General features: G+C 22.7%; 1 protein-coding gene across 1 annotated transcript in view; it reads left to right on the plus strand.

The window, feature by feature from the left end:
• Nucleotides 1-504: 504 nt before the first annotated feature.
• LOC122501731 (calmodulin-like protein 1) overlaps nucleotides 505-24609 on the plus strand; it is a 114441-nt gene continuing 90336 nt past the window's right edge. The window contains exon 1 of the mRNA XM_043611447.1: nucleotides 505-644. Coding sequence (XP_043467382.1) covers nucleotides 567-644 — 78 coding nt within the window. The 5' untranslated portion in view covers nucleotides 505-566. The remainder of the gene's footprint in view (nucleotides 645-24609) is intronic.

Genomic DNA, 24609 nt, shown 5'->3' on the forward strand with positions numbered 1-24609 from the left:
CTTTGATGATTTATTTTTAACAATAATTCATTAAAATTACTTTCTGGAATAATTATTAATTTAATTTAATATGATAATATTATAATAGTGATACACGTTGGAAAGCGCGGTAATTAAATTATTCAAGCATTGTGAATGTGTCTGTATAGTATTAATTAATTAATATTCATTACATTAAATAATATAAATTTAAAATTTGCAAATTGCGAAATATTTTCCACTCTTTTTGAAAATTTGTTGATCCATTGCGGAAAAATATAGAAATATAATTTTTTTTTGTGTCGGAATATTCGATTTTACTTTTACACGTTAATAGTATTGTTTAAGAGTCGATATATATTTATGAGATGCGCGCGAGAGAATTTAATTGGGACTATATATGAGAAGTAGTTGAAGGGTACAGTATGTAGAGTGACTAGTGCCAGTATATGTTTAGTTGAGCGCAAACCAACCGCAGTCAATAATCTTTTAAATAGACTAAGTGCACCATTATAATTAACATAATTAACATCATCATAATACATCATCTGTAGTCTATATATATATTCCTATCTGGAATTCAATGAATGGAAACTGATGGTGAAATGGGTCGTTTAAACATTGACATTTTATCCTCAGAATCTTTAAATATTGACTTAACAATGGTGAGTAAATTTATTGTCCCTTCTTTTCTCTTTTTTTTTTTAGAAAAAAACCGCAAAATTATAATTATATATGCGTGGGAAAAAATTGTACCTCTCTAATTATCTGCTTTTTGAATTTGAACTCAATTTTCAAGTAAATTTAGTAATTATGTAAAATTTAGTAATTTGATACTAAATAATAAAACAAATAAATAAAAAATTAAAAAAAATAAATAAATCGAAAAATTATAATTTTTATACAGACAAAAAATCTTCCTGACTTTTTCCTAATTTTTCGTCAAAAATATTTTCTTCTTTCTTAACCTGCTAATAAATTGAATTCCTGCGACGAATTTTATTATTCATGAAACATTTTAATTACTTATAAAAATAATTTAATTTTTGCGAAGAATTTTATAAAAATTTTTAAACAAATTAATTTTTTTCAAATTAATTTTATGCAAATTCTAATTTAAATAATTGAATTCCTAAGAAATTTTTATTATTCATGAAAAGAATTGAATTTTTACGAAGATTTTTACAAAAATTTTTTTAAATTATTGAATTTTGTTTGAAAATTTTATGAAAATAGTAGATATTGAAATTCATTGAATTGCAAAAATTTTTTTAAAATAATTAAATTTTACAAAGAATTCTATTAATATTATTGAGAATAATTGAATGTATGTGTGGCATTTTATTAAATTCTTGAAAAATAATTGAATTTTCAAGAAAAAATGTATTATTTTTAAAAATAATTGAATTCTTGTGATAAATATTGTTATTCATGAAAAGAATTGAATTTTGCAAAGAATTTTATTAAAATGCCTGAAAATAATTGAATTTTCGGAAATAATGTTGTTATTTATTGACATTATAGGAATTCTTTCGAAGAATTTTATTAAAAGCTAAAAGAATAATTTAATTATTTCAAAAAAATTTAATTAAAAATTGTATTTCAAATAATTGATTTCTTTCGAACAACTTTATTAAAATATTTGAAAATAATTGAATTCCTGAGAGGAATGTTATTATTTATGAAAATAATTGAATTATTGCAAAAAATGTTATTAAAATCTTTAAAAATAATAAATTGAATTTCTGTGAAAAATGTTGTTATTTTTGAAAATATTTGAATTCTTCATAAGAATTTCATAAACATTGTTTTAAATAATTAATTTTTTTGAAATATAATAAATATTATAAAAATTTTATATTAAATAATTGAATTCTGGTCAAAAACTTTATTCGTGAAAATAATTGAATTTTTTCGATTAATTAACTTAAAATAGTATTAAAAATAATTGAAATTCTTCGATGAGTTTTATTATTCATGAAAATAATTGAATTCTTGCTTAGAATTTTATCAAAAAAATTTTTTTTTAAATATGAATTTCCATGAGAAATGTTATTATTTGTGACAATAATTGAATTATAGTGAAAAATTGTATATAAATTTTGTTGAATAATTGATTTTTTCGAAATTGTTTTGAAAATCCTATCCTAAATTAATTAAATTCCTGTGGAAATTTTATTATTTATGAAAATAATTGAATTTTATTAATTTTTTTTAAATAATTGAATTCTTTTGCGAAATTTTATGAAAATACTAAATATTGAAAATAATTGAGTTTCAAATATTTTTTGAAAATATTTGAACCGTTTTGAAGAATTTGATTATAATTTTTGAGAATAATTTTTTGACTTCTAGTATTAGAGAATTTAAAGTAGTGGGAATTCTAAAAAAAGCAGAAATTGTAGCTTTTAGTAGCTAAAATCTAAAAAAAGTACCCAAATAGTAGCATAATGTAAAAAAAGTAGTGAATTTTGAAAACCTTTTTATTCTAAATAAATAAATAAAACAAATGCAAAAAAAAATTAAAAAATTAAAAATAGAAATATTAGAAAAAAATAAATATAAAAAATAAAAATATAAAAAAAACAATTTTTTTGACACAATTTCTAAAATTGAACTAAAAAAAAAATTGTAGTTTGAATTTTATATTTAAAACGCGTGCAGGTGTGCATTTGTCTTTAATTCTTTACACGTTCGTTTCATAACCATTCACCATGAATGCAAACTTCCCCTTTTTTCATATTTTCCATTCTTAATGAAAAAAAAAAAATACAAAAAAAAAACAATAGATGAAACTATATATAGTTTTTTGCTTTGGAAAAAAAGAAAATTTGCATATTTCTTTATATTCACTGTCGAGAAAGGACTTGAGTTATTTTTGTAATAAAATTATTTCCCTTAAAAAGAAAAATTATTCGAAACAAATAACTCTCGAACTTTGCGCGAATTGTAATTAGAAAATAAAATTGAATTACAAATGATAAAATAATTTTCCCATTTGGAAGTGGAAAATTGTTATAGATATATATTTCTGTAATTTTATTGAATCATAAAATTATGAATTTGAATGATAATTTTATGAAAATAGAAATTTTAATTATAAATGATAAAATAATTTTCTCATTGAAAAGAGAAATTGTTATAAAAATATATTTCACTAATTTTATAAATTCATAACATTATGAATTTGAATTATTTTATAAATTACGAATTTTAATTATAATTTTACAAATTATGAAATTAAATTACACTTTTTGTAAATTATGAATTTTAATTATTATTTTATTAATTAAACGAAAATCAGTCTTGACTGTACAGAAAAAAATAAAATTACAAACGTGTAAGAACTTTCTATGTATAAAGAATTTGTGTATTAATTAGAAAAGAAAATATTAATTTTCACAAAGGGACATATAGTGAAATATATTAAATAACTTCTAGAATTTTCTTCTATATATGTGAAAATGTGAAAACAAGTTTAATTATTGTAAAATGTAAACTAGACAACTGAGAATACTTCATTCCATTTGCACTGTGGGGTCAAACTTAAATTGAAATAATCTGAATAAAACGCTCCCATATGACCTGTAAAACACGACAATATATATATGCCAACTATGATTTAATACTCGAAATAATAATTTTAGTAAAATCTTTCTCAAATCTTTGTATTTATTTATTTTTATTAACAACATAATAATTATTTATTTACATAAAAATTATTGTCGGCACATTTTTATTTTCTTGAGTTATTATTGTTTTGTAAAACAATAATAATGAAAAATTATATTCTATTATATTGTATAGTAAACATTAACATAATATTAATAATAATAATAATAATAATAATAATAATAATAATAATAATAATAATAATAATAATAATAATAATAATAATAATAATAAATAATATGTAATAAAATAAAAAGAAAAATTTTATTATAATTTTATTTAAAAAATAACTCGAGTAAAATATTTTTTTTTGGCAACCATAAAATCCTTGAATTTCAGGGAAAAAAGCCATTTTTCTTGTCTTCATCGCACAAATGGTAAATTTTCTTTTTTTTTTTGAATCCATTTCTCGTGACGGGATTGTAGAGGCGCGACAATCATGATAAAACATTTGTGAGTTTAAATCCAGTGTGTTGTAAATTCTTGTTCACACGCATCGAATATAGATAGGAGAGGGACTTTTATTTCTCGTGTGTTCGATTATTGGTGCGACCATTTCTGATTTGCAATGTGATTATATTATGAAATACTTTCTTTCATTTTGTCATTCTGTAGAAAAAATATTTTTTCGAAATAATAAATTCATGTTATATTTTTTATCCAATTTTAGAAATTATTAAATATGATAAATTTTTTTTTACATATCTTAAAAGTTAAAAATAATAATTATAAAATTGTACGTGACTTTATGAATGTAACTTCAAAGTGGTGATGAAATACTTTTCTGATTATTTCATTTTCTAATTTATCTTAACAAATTTTGTTAAGATAACATTAACAATTTTTGAAAATTGAATTTTTATTCTCTTGTATTGTTTAGAGATAAAATGTTAATTATTTTAATAAACAATATACATAAGTTGAAAAGAAATAGTGAAGAATGAAATTTTTATTTTTTGCTTTCACTTTTTAAATTGTTTTTTATAAGTTAATTAAAAATGTTAATTAAATCTTTTTATATTTTTAAATACAATTTTTTAAATATTTACTTAAACTTATTATTCTAATAATTAAACTTTTTTATCTTTTACAACAACATTATGTATTATATTTTCAATATATTTTAATTTGAATTTAAAAATTAAAATTTAAAGTAAAATTAAAAATACTAAAATTATTAAAATTATTAAATTTATTAAATTTATTAAATTTATTAAATTTATAAAAATTAAAAAATTAAAAATCAAAAGAAAATAAAAAGATTATAAGAAAAATTTGTCATATGTATGTTGAAGTACTTAATGCTAAATTTTGTCACTTATTTTTCTTTTTCTTCATTTTTTGCCCTTTTGAGAAGTCTCCTTGTGTTTTTGACGGTGAAAAGTATTAGGAAGTCAAATGAGGATAGTATCACTGCACCCACACAAACACGTTTATGGAAATTTCTCTTACTTTAAGCCATCAGGCACATAAGATTTTTCGCGAATATTAATATTATTGCAAAAATAACAAAAGTGCTGAGTCATTCGAATTGATACTTCAGTGAATGCTTTTCATGCGATTTTATATGTTTTTCCGCAAACAATTCAAGTATAATATTTTTACATAAGCAAAGTGAACATAAATACATATATTGAGATTATGTAAAAGAAAGAAAAGAAGAAAAAATACGAAAGAAAATATTTTTCCAAGCTTCTTTTTTTCCTTTCTTGCATAATAAAAATCTTTATTTCCTTATTTAGTGTTCTATTATTTTGTTTTTATTCATTTCACTCTTTCTTTTCAAAAAAAAATTTTTTTTCTATTTAATATCTTTTATTCTTTAATTTTGCAGTTTCTATTTTGAATTTTATTCATTTCACTCTTTCTTTTAATAATAATAATAATAATAAAGATGTTAATTAGGAATTCTTTTACTTAATTTCTCAATTTTTTATAAATAATTATTTATTTCTTTTTTAAAAGATTTTTTAAATTTAATTAAAAATTTTTTTTTAATTTCTTCACTTTTTTTTTAAATTTAAAGTCGCTATACATCCAGGATTATAACAAGCGACAACTGTTAAACAATTTTGTTTAATAATTCTACATTTTTTCTATTTTGACGTCTTTTTTGAAAGTAGAAAAAAAATTCTTAAAAAATGATTGAAAATTTTATTCAAAAATTACAAAAATAATTATTTTACAAAAAAGAAGAAATGAAGAGAGAATAGAAAAGAATTTCGATAAGTTTAAAATAACGATGCGAAAATAAATGATTAAATTCTTTTAATTTTGGGAGAAGGGGAAATAGAAGAAAGAGTGTGCAATATTGACAAAAAGAAGATTTTTTTTTTTTTGATAAAAAATTTCGAGAGTGATTGCGATTAAACGGAAGTAAAAAGGAGAAAGAGTACACATAACGAAGAGTAACGAACCGCATCGAATCGTGTGGCGAAGTAGCCAATTAGAATTCCAGAGAGTTATTTCTATACCAGAAAAGTTAAAGGTGCATGATTCAAAAAAAAAAAATGTGTCATGACACGAATATATTATACATTTTTTATATTTATATTTCGAAATTATTAAATGTAATGCAATAAGAAAGTGGTTTATATAACGAGTAAATAAATAAATTCATATTTATTATTCAAAAACCAAAGTATCTATTTTTAAATTTTTAATATATTTATGTATTTTATAATTTTTTATTTTATTCTATTACATAAAATTATCGTAATCAGACTTTCAGATTTTTCATAATTTAAATAGTAGAACTCAATCTCGGTCAGATATTTATGCCTTTTAAAATGTTCAGTAGTAAAAACCGTTTATGGTAGGACAAAACATCTTCAGATTTAGTAGTAATAAATACTATTTGTCAGACAAATTAAATAACATTTTTTAAGTAGAATAGCCTATTTGTGGTCAGACAAATTGAAGAATTGAATTTTAAGTAGTATAGATCAATTAAGGTTAAAACGTTAAGTTTTATAATTTTTAAATAGTGAAATTAAGTTACTGCCAAACTGATTAACTCTGTTACTTTAAATAGTAAAAACGTTAATTTTCAGACGTAAATGCATTAAAATTTTCAGAAAAAAAATTATAGTAATATAATTATTTTTCTTTATGTTACAACATAAAGAAAAATATTATAATATTATAATAATATTGAGAATACTAAGAATAATGAGAATAATTTCTTTTCCCAGTAGTAAAAAGTGCCTTTGGTCAGACATATTAATTAACTCTTTTGAAGTATAAAAGCTTTAATAAGTTTTAGTTGTTGTCAGACAATTTAATTAAAATATAAATTTTTGTTAGTTAAAGTCAATAATTAATTTTCAATCAGTTACGATTAAACGTCTTCAGTAGTAAAGTTTAGTTTCTGTCAGACAAACAAAAATTGGTGTTTCTTAATAGTAAAGGCCAACTTTAATCAGACTATTTTAATTAAAAATTTCTCTTTAAAAAAAACTGTAATTAGAATTGATAATAAGGCGTATCTTAGTAGTAAAGTTTACCTTCTGTCAGACAATCGTTTTTAAGTAGTAAAGGTTAGTTACTGTAAGACAAAAATTTTTTTTTAGTTTTTACTAGTATAGGTCAACTTTAACAAGACAGTTTTAATTTAAATTTTTTCTCGTAAGGAAATTGGAATTTTAGTTGTAAACATCAATTACCTTTAGGCAATTAAAATTTTTATTTTACAGTAGTATAAGTCAACAGTGAGCAGACTGACAGAATTTAAATGCTCTCTGAAAAAAAATTTTGTTAAAATTTTGTTAATAGTATCACTGTTATAACTTAATAGTATCAAATTGCAACGAATTGATATAAAAAATGTTGATCAAATCAAAAATTGATCAAAATTTTTGTCATCAATTTGATAACTTTGTTAAAAATCCAAAATAAAATTTTTCTGAGTAATTAAAAGTAATGGTAAAAAGTTATCAAATTTTTTTTGGACTAAACAAGGTTCCCACACGTATTTAATTTTGTTTTTCCCTCATTTCCAGACAAAATTTTGACTTTTTCCCTCAGTCGAAAGAATATTATCTGATTCACTCTAAAAATAATTAGATCATCAACAATATTTTTTTTCTAGATTATAATAAAACTTTTCAAAAAAAACGTTATTATTTTAAATAATCTTAATAAAATCCTTCGCAAGAATTCAATTATTTTTACAAGTAGTAGAATTTCTCAAAAGAATTCACTTATATTTTCAAAATTGAAATAAAATTAATCGCAAAAATTCAATTATTTTAATTTTAATAAATAATAAATCAATTTTTCGTAAATGCATTTTTTAACCAAATATTTAATAAAATTTCTTCGAAAATTCAATTATTTAAAATCAAAAACAAATAATTTATTGAATAATTAAGTGTTTGTAAAAATTGAATCTGAATTTCAGGTTTTTTTGTGGAAAAAGGTGATAACTTTTTTAATTTTCGTTCTACACAGAAAAAAGCAGAAAAAAGCAGAAAAACAGATTTTAGTAACATTTGACAAAGATACTAGAGTTTGAAATTTTCAACGCAAAAAAATCTGAATTTTAGGTTTTTCGTTTGAAAAGGTGATAACTTTTTTAATTTTTGTTCTACAGAAAAGTGTCTAAAGGAAGAGCTGTTGGTTTTTATACTGAATTTAAGGAAAAAAGCATAAAATCAGATTTTAGCAAAAATTTACAAAGATATTAATGTTTGAAATTTTCAGTGCAAAAAAATCTGAATTTTTTGGGTTTTGTGGAGAAAGATGATAACTTTTTTAATTTTCGTGGTACAGAAAAGTTTCCAAAGGAATAGTTGTTGGTTTTTGTAAAAATTTAAGGAAAAAGCTGAAAAACAGATTGTAATTTAATTACTGTGAAATTTTAATTATTCATGTAATTAATTAAATGTTTGCTTAGAATTTTATTAGGTTTTTTTTTAAATAATTTAATTCTTTTGGAAAATTTTCTTAATATAGTAGATAATTAAAATCATTGAATTGAAAAAATTTTTGAAAATATAATTAAATTTCGGAGAAGAATTTTTTTTTTATTTTTACTAAAAAAATCCCTGACTTTTTCCTGAATTCCCTGACCTGACGCAGAAAATTAAAAATAATTCATTGCATCAATGATTTCAATAATAAATTTTCTTTACTGACGAACAATTCAAAATTTTATTTTTCAGTAGTAAAGGTCAGCTTTGATAGGACTGTTCCGATTAGAATTTTCTCTATTAAATAAAAAACGATATTTTGTAGTAAGTTTTTGCTGTGGTCAGAATTCCTTTTTTAGGTAGAGTAACTTATTTCTGGTCAGACATATTATAAAATGAAATTTTAAGTAGTAAAGATCAATGATTGTTGGATATGAAATAACATTTCCTTATTTTTATGAAGAAAAGTTTAGTTACTCTTAGACTAATTAAATTTTTGTATTTTTCAGCAGTTAAGGTCAACTTTGATTAGAGTGCTTTAATTACAATATTCTCTAGTGAAAAAATATATTTATAATAATAAATGTATTGCATCAAAAGTTTGTACTCCGTTAAAAAGAAAAATAAAACTGATGGTTATAAATGATGATAAAAATTTATTTACGTTAAAAGAAAGGAGAAAAAAAAATTTCTATTCCGAAAAGCAGACGTGAGCATTATAGAGCATAAATAGCTAACGAAACGTGAACGTTTTATATATTTATGTATAGAGAAGTATATCCACTTTTGAACATTTGGACATTTTTATTACTAGTTTGACAATAATAAACTGACTCTTTTCAATTTTAAACACGCTTCTCACATTTATTTTTTATATACTTATACATTAAAATTAATCGTAAATTTTTTGAAAAATAAAATTTATACCATAAATCTTGACATTGTATTAACAGCTTTTTTACAATCATTATTACCTCGAAAATTAATTTACAAAAGATTTTAAGTAATTTTCAATTAACATATATCTTTTTTATTTTCTATTAAAATATATATATATATATATATATATATATATATATATATATATATATATATATATATATATATTTGATTTTTTATTTATTTATTTTTATTTATTTATTTATTTATTACAAGTTTAACGGGTTATACCCTTGATTACATAAACACAAAATAGAAAATATTTTCAAAAATAAGAATTATTTTTTAATGGAAAAAAATTAGAAAATAATATTAAGAAAATAAATGGTAAACAATTTCTTGGTACATAACAGAAAAAAAATTACAAAAAAAAAGATTAGACTTACTACAATTCTTTTTAAGTAGTAATGATCAATATCATAGTTGGGTAGTAACATTTTGTTAGTTTCCTTTTTAGTAAAAAAATATAAACCACGATGATTTTAAAAAATGATAAGAATGTAATTAATTAAATTAGATAAAAATAGAACTTGAAATTTATTTTTATATTTTTTCCCAAGTACATAAATGTTTATTTTGTAAATATTTCTGTAAAAGAAATTTTAGAGATTGTGAATTTAATATTTACACAATTAATGGATACGAAATTTTGGTGAAATTCCCTGCGCTTTATATATAAGAGTGTTTTTTTAGGGTATATTTATATACACATATTTATGTCAATATTTACTTGATAATTACATATGTTGTCTAATTAACAAGTAAATATGGAAAAAGATTATTTTTCTGACTCTTAAGTTGATTTTATGCTTTCAAATTGCGTTTTCTGGAAAAAAATTATATACTTATTAAATAATTTATATTTAAAAATTAAAAATTAAAATTTTTTCCCACTAGACTTTAATTTTTATACTCTATCTGTATTTTATCAACATTTATTCATAAATAATATATATTAAATTATATTAAAAAAATTAGTTCGTGATATGAGAAACGAGGAAAATACAGTATTTGTAATTTTTAATTGCGTTAATTAATTAAGTAGCAGAAATTCGGTACATATCATCAAATTTAATTTCAAAAATATTTAAATAAAATAAATATCTTTCTCTAAATTTACATTAATTAAATTTAAATTTTAATTTTCATTAAATTTAGTCATTAATAAAGCAAAATATTTGTAGGAAACAAATTTTTTTTAATGAAATTAAATTCTTAAGTGTAAATAATAATATTGGTGAATTTTTTATTTTCTATATAATGATAATTTAATTTATCATTTAATTTCAATTTGTTTCAGTAGTTATTTAAAATATGAATATACTTTTTTTTATTGAATAATTAAAGTTCTTTGTAATTTTAAAATTATTTTTTATTTGTCAAGATTAATATTTTCTTTCTTTCAAGATAATAAATAATTTCTTCTTTGTTTGCAATAAAAAAATAAACAAGAATTGAAAAAATAATAGTTTTGAAGACTTTCATTTGTCTAGATGAACATTATGAATTTTTTTCCAGATAATAAATAATTTCTCCTTTCTCCCGCCCCCTGTATATTGTAAAAAAAAAATTGAAAAAGTAATTTTCAATAATCCAATTCGTTTGAAAGCAATTTTTAATGAAATAATAAAAAAAAATGTGAAGCAGAGTTTAAAAAAAAATGAATGTTTCGGATTAAAACGTTAAATTGCAAAAATAAAATAAGAGAAATATTCGTTCGAAGAACATAATTTTACTCTTCTTTTTTTCATTACAAACGAGGAAAAAAAATTTTTTTTTTTCAAAAAGAAAAAAGAAAAACAAGTAAAACATTTGTTCGACATGATAACTCAGACGTGAATAGAATACAATTATTTTTCAATACAAAACAATTGGTCAATATTTTTAGATTGAATTTTATTTGGAATATATCGGTCTTTCTGAAATGTCATTTTTCTACTAATATTGTGGAGAGAAAAATATAGTATTTATTAAATTAATAAATTGTATTTACTAAAGTAAAAAATAGTATGTGTATTAAATTAAAAAATAAATTGTGAAATGTATTTAACTCGTTGAGACATTTCATTTGAAGGACTCATGTATTCCGTGAGATGGAATTATTCCCCAGAGTTTCTTCAGGTTCAGTAGTAAAAGCCCCTCTATAGCCAGACAAACGTTTTGATATAACTATTGTTACTTTTTTTTTTCTTTTTTCCTTTTTCATCCACATTTTCCAACTTTTCTCATGTTTACAATTTCTATACACTAAAATTTCTATGAGTATTTTAATTTCTTTTTGCTAAACAATTTTTAAACTATTTCAAGTTTAATTCTCCATCTTTCTTGTAAACAATTTTTTTTTAATTTATTAAAAAAATTTCTTTTTGTTCTTTTTTCTTCTTTATTAAAACAGGAGAAAAATATTTTTAATTAAATAACAAAAATGTGTGAATATTAGAATAATTTTAATAATATAGTATAAAAATAAATGTTTAATAAGAAAGCAAATATTTATGATTCTTTCAAAATTATTAATAACAAAACGAAAATTGTAAAATTTTTTCTAAGAAGATAATTTATGAAAATTGTATTTTTATAATTTTAGTAATAAAACTATTCTTCCCTGTTTTTAAAAATTCATCTATTTTTTTGTTTTTTGTAAATTAGTCATATTGTTTTCAAGAGGGAAAAAATATCTCATAAAGTATATACAGATTTTTCTACTTTGCGTCATGACTGAAACATTCTTTTTCACTTGCAACTTGCTCATCAAATAGTCAATAAAAAATGTTTTTTTTAAAAAGGGATTTTTATAAATATTTTTTATTTCTTTTTCTGTTTTAATATCTTGACTTTTTCATTTATTAAAAAAACTAATTTTTCTTATTTTCAAGTAGTAAAATATTTCTTCTATTAGGCATTTAAACATTTTACGTTTTTAGTAGTAAAGACCAGTTTTAGCCAGACTTCTGGCTTTTGACGGTTTTTAAAATAAATATGAGTCACAGTCAGAGCTTTAAATTAAAATATTGTATACCAAAAGTTATTAAAGTTAGAACAATAAAATTTTTACTGTAACTTTTAAAAATATTTTTAATCAGATAAATTAATTATTCATTTTTCAAGTAGAATAGTCTATTTTTGGTCAGACATATTGAATAGTGAAAGTTTAACTAGTAAAAATCAATTTTGCTTTAACTTCAACAATTCTCCAATTTAAGTAGTACAAAATACAGTGAAGACTTTAAAATTCTCAATTCTAAAGTAGTACAAGTCAGTAATTGTCAGACATTTTTCCATTGTATTTTTTAAGTAGTAAAAATCAATTCTGCTTTAACTTTAACAGTTTGTAACTTTAAGTAATACAAAACATAAATAATCAAACATTTAAATTCTAGATTCTTAAGTAGTACAAGTCAGTAATTGTCAGACATTCTAACATTTAAATTTTCAGTAGAAAAACTAAATTCAACTTTAACTTTAAAAATTCTCCAAATTTCAGTAGTACAAAACATCAATAATCAGACTCTTGTATTCACGATTCTTAAGTAATAGAACCCAACAATGGTCAGACACTCTAATTTTTCAATTTTCAGAGATAAAAATCAATTCTACTTTAAATTACTTAAAGTTAAAATTTTTCGAAAATTAAATAATTACACAGTAAAACGTAAGGTGTTAAAATAACACCAGAATGGATTAAAATAATCTGCAAACAGTTTAATCCCTCCATGATTAAATTAACACCAGAAAGGATGAAAATAATCTATATTTTGGTGTTATTTTTAACTATGAATGAAATATTATTTTAAATATAACACAAAAGTCAACGATTTACAAAAATTCAACGAATTTAGCTTCTCTAGGGAGAATAGTAAGTAGTAAGTTAGTTATTAACTTAGTTACTAACTTACTAATTAACTTAGTAACATAGTTACTAAATTCAATTGTGTTAAAAAATTTGAAAAAAGTTTTCGTCAAAATTTCAATTCTCTTTATAAATAATAAAGTTCTTCTCTGATATTAAATTATTTTACAAAATTTTAATCAAATTCTTGTCAAAATTTCAATTATTTTCAAAAGTTTTCTAAAATTCAATGATTTTCAATATCTACTATTTCAATAAATTTTTCGAAAAGAATTCCATTATTAAAAAAAATTTAAATAAAATTCTACGCAAACGATCAATTATTTTCATAAATAATAAAAATTTTTACAGGAATTCAATTAATTACAAATTTCTTTTTATAAATTTCTTCGCAATAATTCAATTATTTTCATAAATAATAACATTTCAACAGGGATTCAATTATTTTTATAAATAATAAAATTCTTTTAGAAATTCAATGATTTTCATAAATAATAAAACTCATTGCAGAATTTCAATTATTTTTAATGCAATTTTAGTCAAATTCCTCGAAAAATGTAATTATTCTGAATAATTTCATTAAAATTTGTCAAAAGAATTCAATTATTTACAAATTTGTTGATGAAATTTCTTATTAAGAATTTAATTTCAAGAAACATGAAATTTCTAAATAACTCATTTTTGTATTTAAATAATTGAATTCTCGTAGAATTTACTAATAAAAATGGTTTTAAAAATGAATTTCAGATAAAATTTTAGGTTATAATTAAATATTAAAAGCATTATAACGTGGATTTGTAGAAATAATTAAATTTTCAAAAAGTTTCAAATTAAAATCATTGAAATTCTTAATTTTTCATATTTTTGACAAACAATTCTGTAGAATAAATTTTTTTTAAAAGTTTTATAAGATGTTTATTGAAATTATTTCAAGTTTTTATTCTTCAATTCATATTTAATTGCAGAATTTCCAAATAATTGAAATTTTGTAAAATTGAATTGTAAAGAAATGAATTTGAAAATTCTCAAAGAACTTTTTTGAAAATTATTAAAAATAATGGAATTATTGAAGAATTTTAGTTGAAAACACTAGAAAAAAATTTAATTTTAGAGAAGTTACAAATTATTGCAGAAGTTCAATTATTTTCAAGAGTAATAAAATTCTTCTTAACCCCTTCGCAGTCTAGTTGAAAATCGCTTGTGGTCCAAAAACGGTCCGAAAAAAAAGTTTACAAAAAAATATGATTTAATCATATATAAGGTTTTTGGGGTCGCTGAATTCGAATTTGAGGTTAATTTTTGAAAATTCAAAATGGCGGATCCAATATGGCGACCAAATATGGTGGATAATTTTAAAATTAAAGCGTTTTAAGGGAAATTCATTTCTCGGGGGTTTTCGAGGTCGCTGAATCCAAATCTGAAGTCAGATTTAAAAAATTCAAAATGGCGGACCCAAAATGTCGACTTCAAAAAAAAATTTTTTTTCAGTTTCCCTTAAAACTCGTTACTCGGGGGTTTTCGGGGTCTCTAATTACAAATATGATGTCAGATTTTCAAAATTCAAAATGGCGGATCCAATATGGCGGATGATTTCAAGATTGATGCGAAAAAAATATGAAGTTACCTCAAAAACCCCTGAGTAAACATTTTAGACAAATTTGTCAACATTCAAAAAATTTGATCGACATATTGAATCCAAAATTTAGCATTTAGAAAAACGAACATCAAATTCGAATTCAGCGACCCCAAAAAACCCCGGGAACGGAATTTCGATCAAAACGCATAAATTTTGAAATTATCCGCCATATTGGATCCAACATTTTGAATTTTGTAAAACGAACATCAAATTCAAATTCAGCGACCCCAAAAACCCCCGAGAAACGAATTTTAATCGAATCGCATCAATCTTGAAATTATCCGCCATATTGGATCCGCCATTTTGAATTTTAAAAATCTGACATCATATTTGTAATCAGAGACCCCGAAAACCCCCCAAGTAACGAGTTTAAAGCGAATTTGAAATTTTTTTATTTTTCGAAGTCAACATTTTGGGTCCGCCATTTTGAATTTTTTAAATCTGACTTCAGATTCGGATTCAGCGACCCCAAAAACAGTAGTATGTACTTCGCTACTAAAATCAAATCATGTTTAGTATTTTTTTTTTGAGATGGCCATATATGGCCACAGACGCAAAGGTGGCACGACTTTTCGTGGCCATATATGGGCCATGGACTGTTAAGGGGTTAAGGATTCAATTATTTTTACTAATAATAAAATTGATTACAGCGTTTTAATTATTTTTTATACAATTATAATTGAATTCCTTGGAAAAATAAATTATGTTCATGCAAGTTTTAATAAAATTCGACAAAAGAATTCAATTATTTAAAAATTTGTTAATAAAATTCTTTGTGAGAATTGAATTTTAAGAAACATTCAATTATTCAATAAATTATTTACTTTTCTATTTAAATAATTAAATTCTTGTAGAGTTTTCTAATAAAAATTGATTTTTATTTCATAAAAATGAATTTCAGTTAAAATTTTAGATTATAATTGAATATTAAAAGCAACATAGCGTAAATTTTTAGAAATAATTGAATTTTGAAATTAATTGTTTTGAAAAAGTTTAATTGAATTTTCTTTTATATTATTTGAAGGTTTTATTTTATAATATGCATTTAATTAAAGAATTTAGGAATAATTGAAATTTCGTGAAATTGAATATTGTAAACAAATGGATTTGAAAATTGCCAAAGAACTTTTTCAAAAATTATTAAAATTAATTGATACAAATTGTAGTTAAAATTTTTTGAAAATAATAATTGAATTGAAATAATGAACACACTAAAAAAAAAGTTTTACTTTTAGCCTGTTTTCGAGGCTGAATTTAAGGTGTAAACGGAGTCAGCCCCATTAAACAAGGACAGACTTATGTGAAATACATGGGCTGAATTTAAGGTGTAAACGGAGTCAGACTTTTTTTTTCCTGTGAAAATAATTTTGAAGAAGTATAATATTTTTATAATATAAAATAATGATTTTATTACTTAGTCATCTTTAATTATTATAAAATACGAAGTAATCGATCACTTCGAGTCGAAGACTCGGAGTTATCGATATGTTCATGTTTTATAGTTATAAAAAAATTTAATGAGCTAAAATTTCATTTATTGTAAAAAATAACACCAAAATTCTACAAAATTCTACTACTTCAAAAATTAATTCTTCTTTAGTCCAAATTAAAAAATTTAATACTTATTAAACTTTTGAGAGACACATCTTGACTTAATGTGTCAGGAAAAGGGGAATTAAATAAAAAAAAAGTAGGGCAATGGTTAAGTTGATTTCTCGGAGAAAAGTCTAGAGTTTTCTGTCGACACTGCAGCTGCACATCATGATTTATGAATGAGAACTCTGGCGAAGAACAGTACCACACATTTAGTGTGGAAAAGAGAGAGAGAGAGAGAGAGAGAAAGGGAGGGGGAGAGAGGGAGGGGCTACTCCTTTAAATGCGTAATTAATGACCCCCGCAGTGAGAAAAGTATTTTTTGTCATTTTCCACATCCGTCTTCGCTCGCGCATTTCACACAAAAGTTCCTATAGAATATCGCTTATCACATTACTTTCTCGCTTACGCGTGGAGATAAACTGCCACGTCAGTGTTGTTTGCTTCTAAAGTAGAGTTATATTTTCGGATAAAAAAAAAATTTTTCCCAGATTTTTTCAAAAGACAAGTGAAAAAAAAGAGAATTTTATTTTTTTTTACTGAAAGAAACTTTTCATTTGGTTGTTTTTTCTTCATCTTCTTTTTTTGTTTTGTATTTACATTCCACAAAACATTCGCGTATTTACAAGTATATTCCACGCGCGATATACACTTCTCAACCTTAAAAGCAAAAGAAATAGGAAAATAAACATAACTTTACATTTCAGTCTTATAACCAGCTTCTATTTTCACAGAAAATATTTTTCCTAAAAAAAAAAGTAATAACAGAGGGAAAATATTTTTACTCATGACGTTTAGTTTATCTTGAAGGAAAAAAATTTGAACCGTCCTTTCTAGTTTTTCGTTTTTTTTTTTTGAGAAAAGTAAACTGTATTTTTTCAAGTAGAGGGTGTTGGTATTTCTTTTTATCTATTGTTAATCTGTTTTTTTATTTAAGTATTTTTCTTTTCGAATTACTTAATGATTTTAGCAAGTTCTTTCTGTTACTTTTGTTTTTAACGAAGTTAGTTTCGTGAATTATTCATTCAGGAGACTTGATTTCTTCTTCAACTGACCTAGATTGACGCTTTTAGTACTTTTGGAAAGGGCAAGAAAAACAATTAAAATTAAAATTTTGATTATTAAATTTAATTAGAAATTTTGTTTCTTTACAATGTTGATGTTTAGATGACAAATTGAATGTTGAAAAATTTTTCCCTTCGTTTGTTAGAACTAAAATTTTCATTTGAATAAAATTTTTTCAAAACATATTTTATTTACTTTACTTTTTAGGTTATTCTAAATAAAATATTTCTTTATAAAATGAAATATTTTTCTTGAATATTTTATTTAAATGAAAATATTTCCCTTCCATATTTTATTTAAATTAAAATATTTTCCTTAAATATTTTATTTGAATTAAAATATTTTATCTAAATATTTTATTTAGAATAAAATATTTTACTTCAGTTAAATCGAAAATTCGAAAAATTGAAATTTTTCTCTGAAATTCAAGAAAATACGATTTTTCTAAAATTTGGAAACACTATTTTCCACTAAAATATTAATAACACTGTTTTAATAATTATTTTATCTAATTGAAAAACAATAATTAGACTTGTTAATTACAAGATTCTGTCGAATTGTATTAATTTTCCTATTTTTTATTTTTAAGTAGAATAGTCTATTTTTAGTCAGACAAATTAAAGATTAAAATTTTAAGTAGTAGGTACAGATCAACCATGTCTCGATAGCTGCATTCCGTCATTTTTAAGTAGTAAAATATAGCTTTTGTCAGACAAGTAAAATTTGTATTTCTCAGTAGTAGAGGTCAACTTTAATCAGACTTTTAAATAAAAGTTTCTCTAGTAAAAAAAACCAGAATCAGGCTTATTTTAAAGATTTCTAATCAGACTTTTAATTGTTCTTAACAATTCTTTTTAATTTCGAGTAGAAAAATACAGTCATTGTCAGACTGAAATTGAAATTTTCATGTTGTAAAATTCATGAATTGTAAGGAATAAATTTTTTTGAATCTATTAGTAAAAAAGAATTTTAATTAAAAAAAAAGAATTATTCTTTTTTCAGTAGAGTAGCCAACTTTTTGGTCAGACACATTATAAATTAAAATTTTAAGTAGTAAAGATCAACCGAGGTCATTTTAATTATCTTCTTCTATTTTCAAGTTGTAAAATTTGTTCCTTGGCAAGTAATTAAATTTTTTACGTTTTCAGTAGTAAAGATCAGTTTTCGTCAGACTTTTGACTTTTATCTTTTCATTCTGTCACTTTTAAGTAGTATAAATTTATATTCTGACAGACTCATTAATTTTTTTACTTAAAGTAGTACAAAATATCGATAATCAGACTTTAATTTTTGATTTCCAAGCAGTAGAAATCAGTAATGGTCAGACATTCTGAAATTTTAATTTTTAGCACAAATAATAAATTCTGCTTCAACATTTATATAATAAATTGGGAAATTGAATTTTACATAAAATTTTTTAATTAATTTTTATTTAGACAAATTAATTATTCTTTTTTTTCATTAGAATATTTTACTTGTGGTCAATTATAAAAAATAATTAAATTTTTAGTAATAAAGATCCATCACAGTCTTCTTAATTGACTGCCATTCTTTCCAAGTAATAAAATTTACCTCCTGTCAGATATTTTAACGTTTTACGTTTTCAGTAGTAAAGATCAGTTTTGGTCAGACATCGGACTTTTATCTTTTAATTTCGCCACGTTTAAGTAGTAAAAACAAAAAATTAGAATTAATACTTTATTATTTAGTAGTAAAATCAAACCACAGTCAGACCTTTTTAGATTAAAATTTAAGTAGCAAAAGTCATTCATGGTCAAACAGTAGAATTTTTACTGTAAGCTGCAAAAAACCTTTTTAATCAGACAAATAAATTCTTTTTTTAAGTAGAATATTCAATTTGTGGTCAGACATTCTGAAAATAAAATTTTTATTAGTAAAAAATTAAAAATATTTTTCGCTTGCATTAAACTCATTTTCATCCTGTTATATTTAATTTTAAATACATTCTTATAAATTGAAATATAATATATATAAAATATAATGATCAAAAAAGATTAAATAAATTAAAAGTAAGTTAGAAACAGTACATCATTCCATAAGTTGACATAAAAGAAGTCGACAATATTTTTTCTCAATTACAACTTTTTTTTACGACTGTTTTCAAGTGTTGGATTAGAAATCTTTTTTTGCAGAAAAAAATGACTATAAATTCAAAAAATATACTAACATCTGGAAATGGAAATTTGTGACTCTCTTTTATTATCTCCTTTCCTATATAATCTACTTTCTCCCCTTTTTTTTCTCATACGCCTGACCATTCTCAACATTTTTTACCTCAAGGCACACAATTTCCCCTCAACTCTTCACACATATATAGTGCTCTTTCCAATCTCGTATAACTTTTCACATCTTATTTAAATTTTTACGGTTATTTTTTAACTTTTCTTTTCTTTTCTATTCTTTTCGAAAAAAGTTCCTTTTTTCTTATATGTATGTGAAAAACGTGGGTCTTTTGACGGTTCCTGATGAAGGCGTTTTCGAGTTTTAGTGTTTTTTGGGGTGTGGAAAAGAAATACAAAGAAGAGAAGGAGCAAAAAAAAAGGAGAGAATGAGTTGTTTCAATCATCGTAACTCTCGTTTTTCTTCTTTTTTTCTTTTTTTTTTGAGAGAAAAGGGCAGGAGAGAAGAATGCACTTTTCTAAGTTCGAGGGAAAGGAAACGATGTGCTCGTTATGTTGGTGAAATTGATCTTTTGCCAAGTGCAGGTCACTCGTAAAGGGAATCGCGTTCGCTTGGTGAGAATTCTCAAAGTCTGCAGGACGTAAACTACTATCTATGACATACTTGACGACGATGAAAGAGTCCTGCATTTGAACAGAAAGAGAATTCCAATGAGAGTTACATTTTTTTTTGGTCCTATTTTATTCGTCTAATAAAAGTGTGCGAATTTTTTTTTCCTTTTTTTTTGACAAAATTGAAAAATTCCATACTGAATGAAATCAATTTCTTTTTCAAGACTTCAAAAAGAAAGTGACACTAGTTCTTAGAGAAAGAGAGAGAGAGAAAAAAGTGACTTTTCTTCAAATTCACGTTCTTTAAACTTTTTCTTGTTCTATTGACAAATTCAATTTTCAAATTTTAGTTTTCAAGTTTTTTTTTTTTTTTTGACGTTTTTATTTCAAAGTGGAATTTTTTTCAACTCTTTTCGTCAGAATTTAATATATTTAATTTCAAAAAAAAAAGTTTTCAGACATTATTCTAGTATTTGAAATGGAACACTTGACATAAAGTTTTTATTATTTTCATAAAAGTTTATACGCGAGTTGGGTAAATTAGTAATTATATAAGTCTTTTAAAAAGTTCGATAAATAATGAAATTTTATTATTTTTTTTGTTAATAATCCCATAAGACTCGAGTGTTTTTTTTTCATGATGAATCGTTTTTATTCCACACCTGTACAATTTCAGTGGGCATTCTCTCGGTGATTTAAATTCTCGGGTGACTTGGCATTTTTTTTAAATATTAGGTTAAATTCAAATGAACTTGTTAACTGAAATTAATTTTTTCCTTTTAAAAAAGAAATAAGCCAAATTAAATCTCTATATTATTCCAAATTTAAAGAAGTTGAAATTTTTTTATTATTTCCTTTTATATTTAAAATAGAAAATATTTTCTTCATGGTGAAAAAACATTAAAATCATTTCTCAAACTTATTTATTTATTTGAATATTATTATTATTGAGAATAAGATATTAAATAATAGTTCAAATATTAATAATATTAATTAATAATATTAATTAAAATATTAATCATATTAAATAATATAAATATTAAACAGTAAACCATATTAAATAATAAATATGGTTAGATTATAAATAAAAAAAAATCTATTTTTATAAGAAAGAGAAAGGATTGTTTTTGAAACAGAAATTGTGTAAATTCCTTTTTACGAAAATTGCTCGTAAGGAGAAAATAGTTTCTTGTGTGTATGTTTTTAATAGGAAAAAAAGGAAAAGGTTTACTGAATGACTTGCGATTGATCAGTTTTGAAAATATGAGTATATAGGAAGAAAAAGAGTGACGTTTGAGTATACATAAGAGGACAAGTGTTTTCTTTCGATCGACCTCGTTTTCTTGAATCCCCCCTCTGGCACATTTATTTCATCTAAATCTCACGTGAGAAACGTTGCAATGGGGAGAGAAAAATAAACTCTTGTAGTTTCGAGGGTTGGAAAAAAAAAGTTCACATGTGTGTCATTTCTCCTTCAACAAAACCGAACATGAGATTTCATCCTTATGTTTTTATATAGAAACGTCCCTCAAGTTTTGTCGATTTTTTTTCTTACGATTGTTACTCTCTCTCTCTCTCTATTATATATATATTTCCTTTCAGGAAACGTAACGTAATTTTTTATTTATAATTTATATAAATTATTGATAATAAATTTTAATTAATAATTAATTAATAATTAATAACTAATAAATGACCAAAAAATAAAGGTATTGTTAGAAGAATTTAATTTATTAATTGATAATAATAATAAATTGTAATTAATAAATTAATGATAAAAAACTATATAATTAATAAATTATTAGTAATAAATAATTGTTACTCTCGCTCTTTCATTTTAGGAAAGGTAACATAATTTTTGATTTATAAATTATTATTACCAAACAATCATTAATTATTGTATGTTTTTGTTTTTTTATTCCAACTACTTTTAAAAATATAGTTACTTGAAAGTATTTTTTGTATTTTAAGTAGAAAAGCCCATTTGTGGTCAGACAATATAAAGGATAATATTTTAAGTAGTAAAGATCAACCACAGTCAGACAGTTATGTTTCATCATTTTTAAGTAGTAAAATTTAGTTCCTGTCAGACAATTAAGTTTCAAGTTTTCAGTAGTAAAGGTCAACTATGTCCAGACAGGTTTAATTGAAATTTTCTCATTAGAAGAAAATAGATTTTCAGTAGCATCGTTCTGCTTCGGTCAGTCAATAAAAAATTGCATCTTTCAGTAGTAGAAGTCAATATTGGTCAGACACTTTCAATTACAACTATTCCTAGTGATTAGTGAAGCGAAAACGATTTTCAGTAGTACAACTCTGTTATGGTCAGACAATTAAAATTTACATTTTTCAGTAGTAAAGGTCAACATTAGTCGGATAAATGTCAGATAATCTCTAATTAAATTCTGTATTAAATTAATTAATAATCCTGTATTCTAGAAAATAAAAACCAATTTTTAGTAGTAAAACTCTTTTACGATCAGACAATTAAATTTCGTATTTTTCAGTAGTAAAGGTCAACTTCATTCTTGATGTACGTAACATTTTTTTATCGCCTGGAAAAATTTTCTATTAAAATTAATAAAAATTGTTATATTTATTACAGAGCCTTAAAAGTTTTTTTTTTACATTTTCTAGAGGAAAAAAATTATTAATTTATAAAAATCTTCTTAAAAAAAGGTAAATTTTTTTAAAACAGAAAATAAAAGTATTAGTTACAATTTTTCTTGTCCACAGTTTAGAGAATTTATTTTATTACCTTGTTCTTAATGAATAAAAAATATTTTCCCCTTTAGACACTTTGAATATTAGATATTTTAAATGCAAATATTTAACTTTTATATTTAAAAGTTTCCAAAGTAAAGCAAGCTCAGCTTAATCGGACTTAACTAATAAAAGCACTTTGACTATACATCATAGTAAAGTTTGACTCAATTTCAATCAAACATTTGTGCTTAACTTTAAAGCACTGCATCTTGAGAGTTAATCTTTAATTATTTATGGAAAAATTTCTTATTTAAGACAGAAAAAAATAAATTATGACAATTTTTTTATTTATTTATTTCAATTTTAAAATGGCTTTTGGCTTTTGGGCTTAAAAAAATTAAACATTTATTTTATCATATTTTATAAAAATTTAAATTCAGCACATGCCTTTTACCATCGATACATTTTATTTATTATAATTGAATGAATAATATAATGCACTCAATTTTTAGTTGAAGAGAGCAAGTTTTATTATTTTAGAGAAAAAAAAATATAAGAAAAGTCGATTATTGTCAAATAAAGGATCCCCCCCTCTTTCCCCCCTAACCAAAAAAAAAAACTTCCTCAGGCTGTACGAAAACTGCGTTGGGGAAAGATAACACTTCACTCGATCAAACTGTCTTGCATTTTAATCGAAAAAGAAAACGAATGCGGCAGATAACTCTTGGGGCATGAACGAATTTTCCAGGTTATGCATATTTTTCCACGCAAAATTTGTCATTTTTCTCATAATCGACTTGAATCTTGGGGAAACTAAATTTATTTTTTTAAATTTCAGTCAAATTGAGACTCATTTGTTTCTTTTTTCAACGACTCTTTTCATATTGTTTGATAAATGGATGGATAATTTAACAAAATTGACACGAAATTTCCATCAGACTATCAATTCAAATTTTCTCTGCGATAAAGAAATTAAATTTTCAGTAGTAAACTTCATTTACTGTCAGACAATGAAAATTAGTATTTTTCAGTAGTAAAGGTCAATATATTGATCAGATTGTTTGGATTCAAATTTTCTCTAGTAAAGGAAAAATGATTTTCAGTAGAAAAGTTATGTTTTGGTCAGACAATTGAAATATGTAGTTTTCAGTAGTAAAGGTCAATATTGATCAGACTGTTCCTACCAAAAATTTCCTCTAGTAATTAAAAAATTATTTTCAGTAGTAAAGCTCTGTTATGATCAGAAAATTAATAATTATTGTTCTCAGTGGAAAAGGTCAATTTTAATCATCCTTTTTCTATTAAAAATTTCCTCAAGTAATTAAAAAACGATTTTCAGTAGTAAACTTCCATTATGGTCAGACAATCGAAAATTCTACTTCTCAGTGGTAAAAGTCAACTTCAATCAAACAATTATCATTGAATTTAATTATTAATTAATACTTAGGAAATTTTTTACTAAAAATATACGTAAGAATGTTTAACAGAGACAATATTTTCGAT

This window comes from Leptopilina heterotoma, unplaced genomic scaffold, assembly GCF_015476425.1.
Source record: "Leptopilina heterotoma isolate Lh14 unplaced genomic scaffold, ASM1547642v1 Lhet_105, whole genome shotgun sequence".
Lineage (NCBI taxonomy): Eukaryota > Metazoa > Arthropoda > Insecta > Hymenoptera > Figitidae > Leptopilina > Leptopilina heterotoma.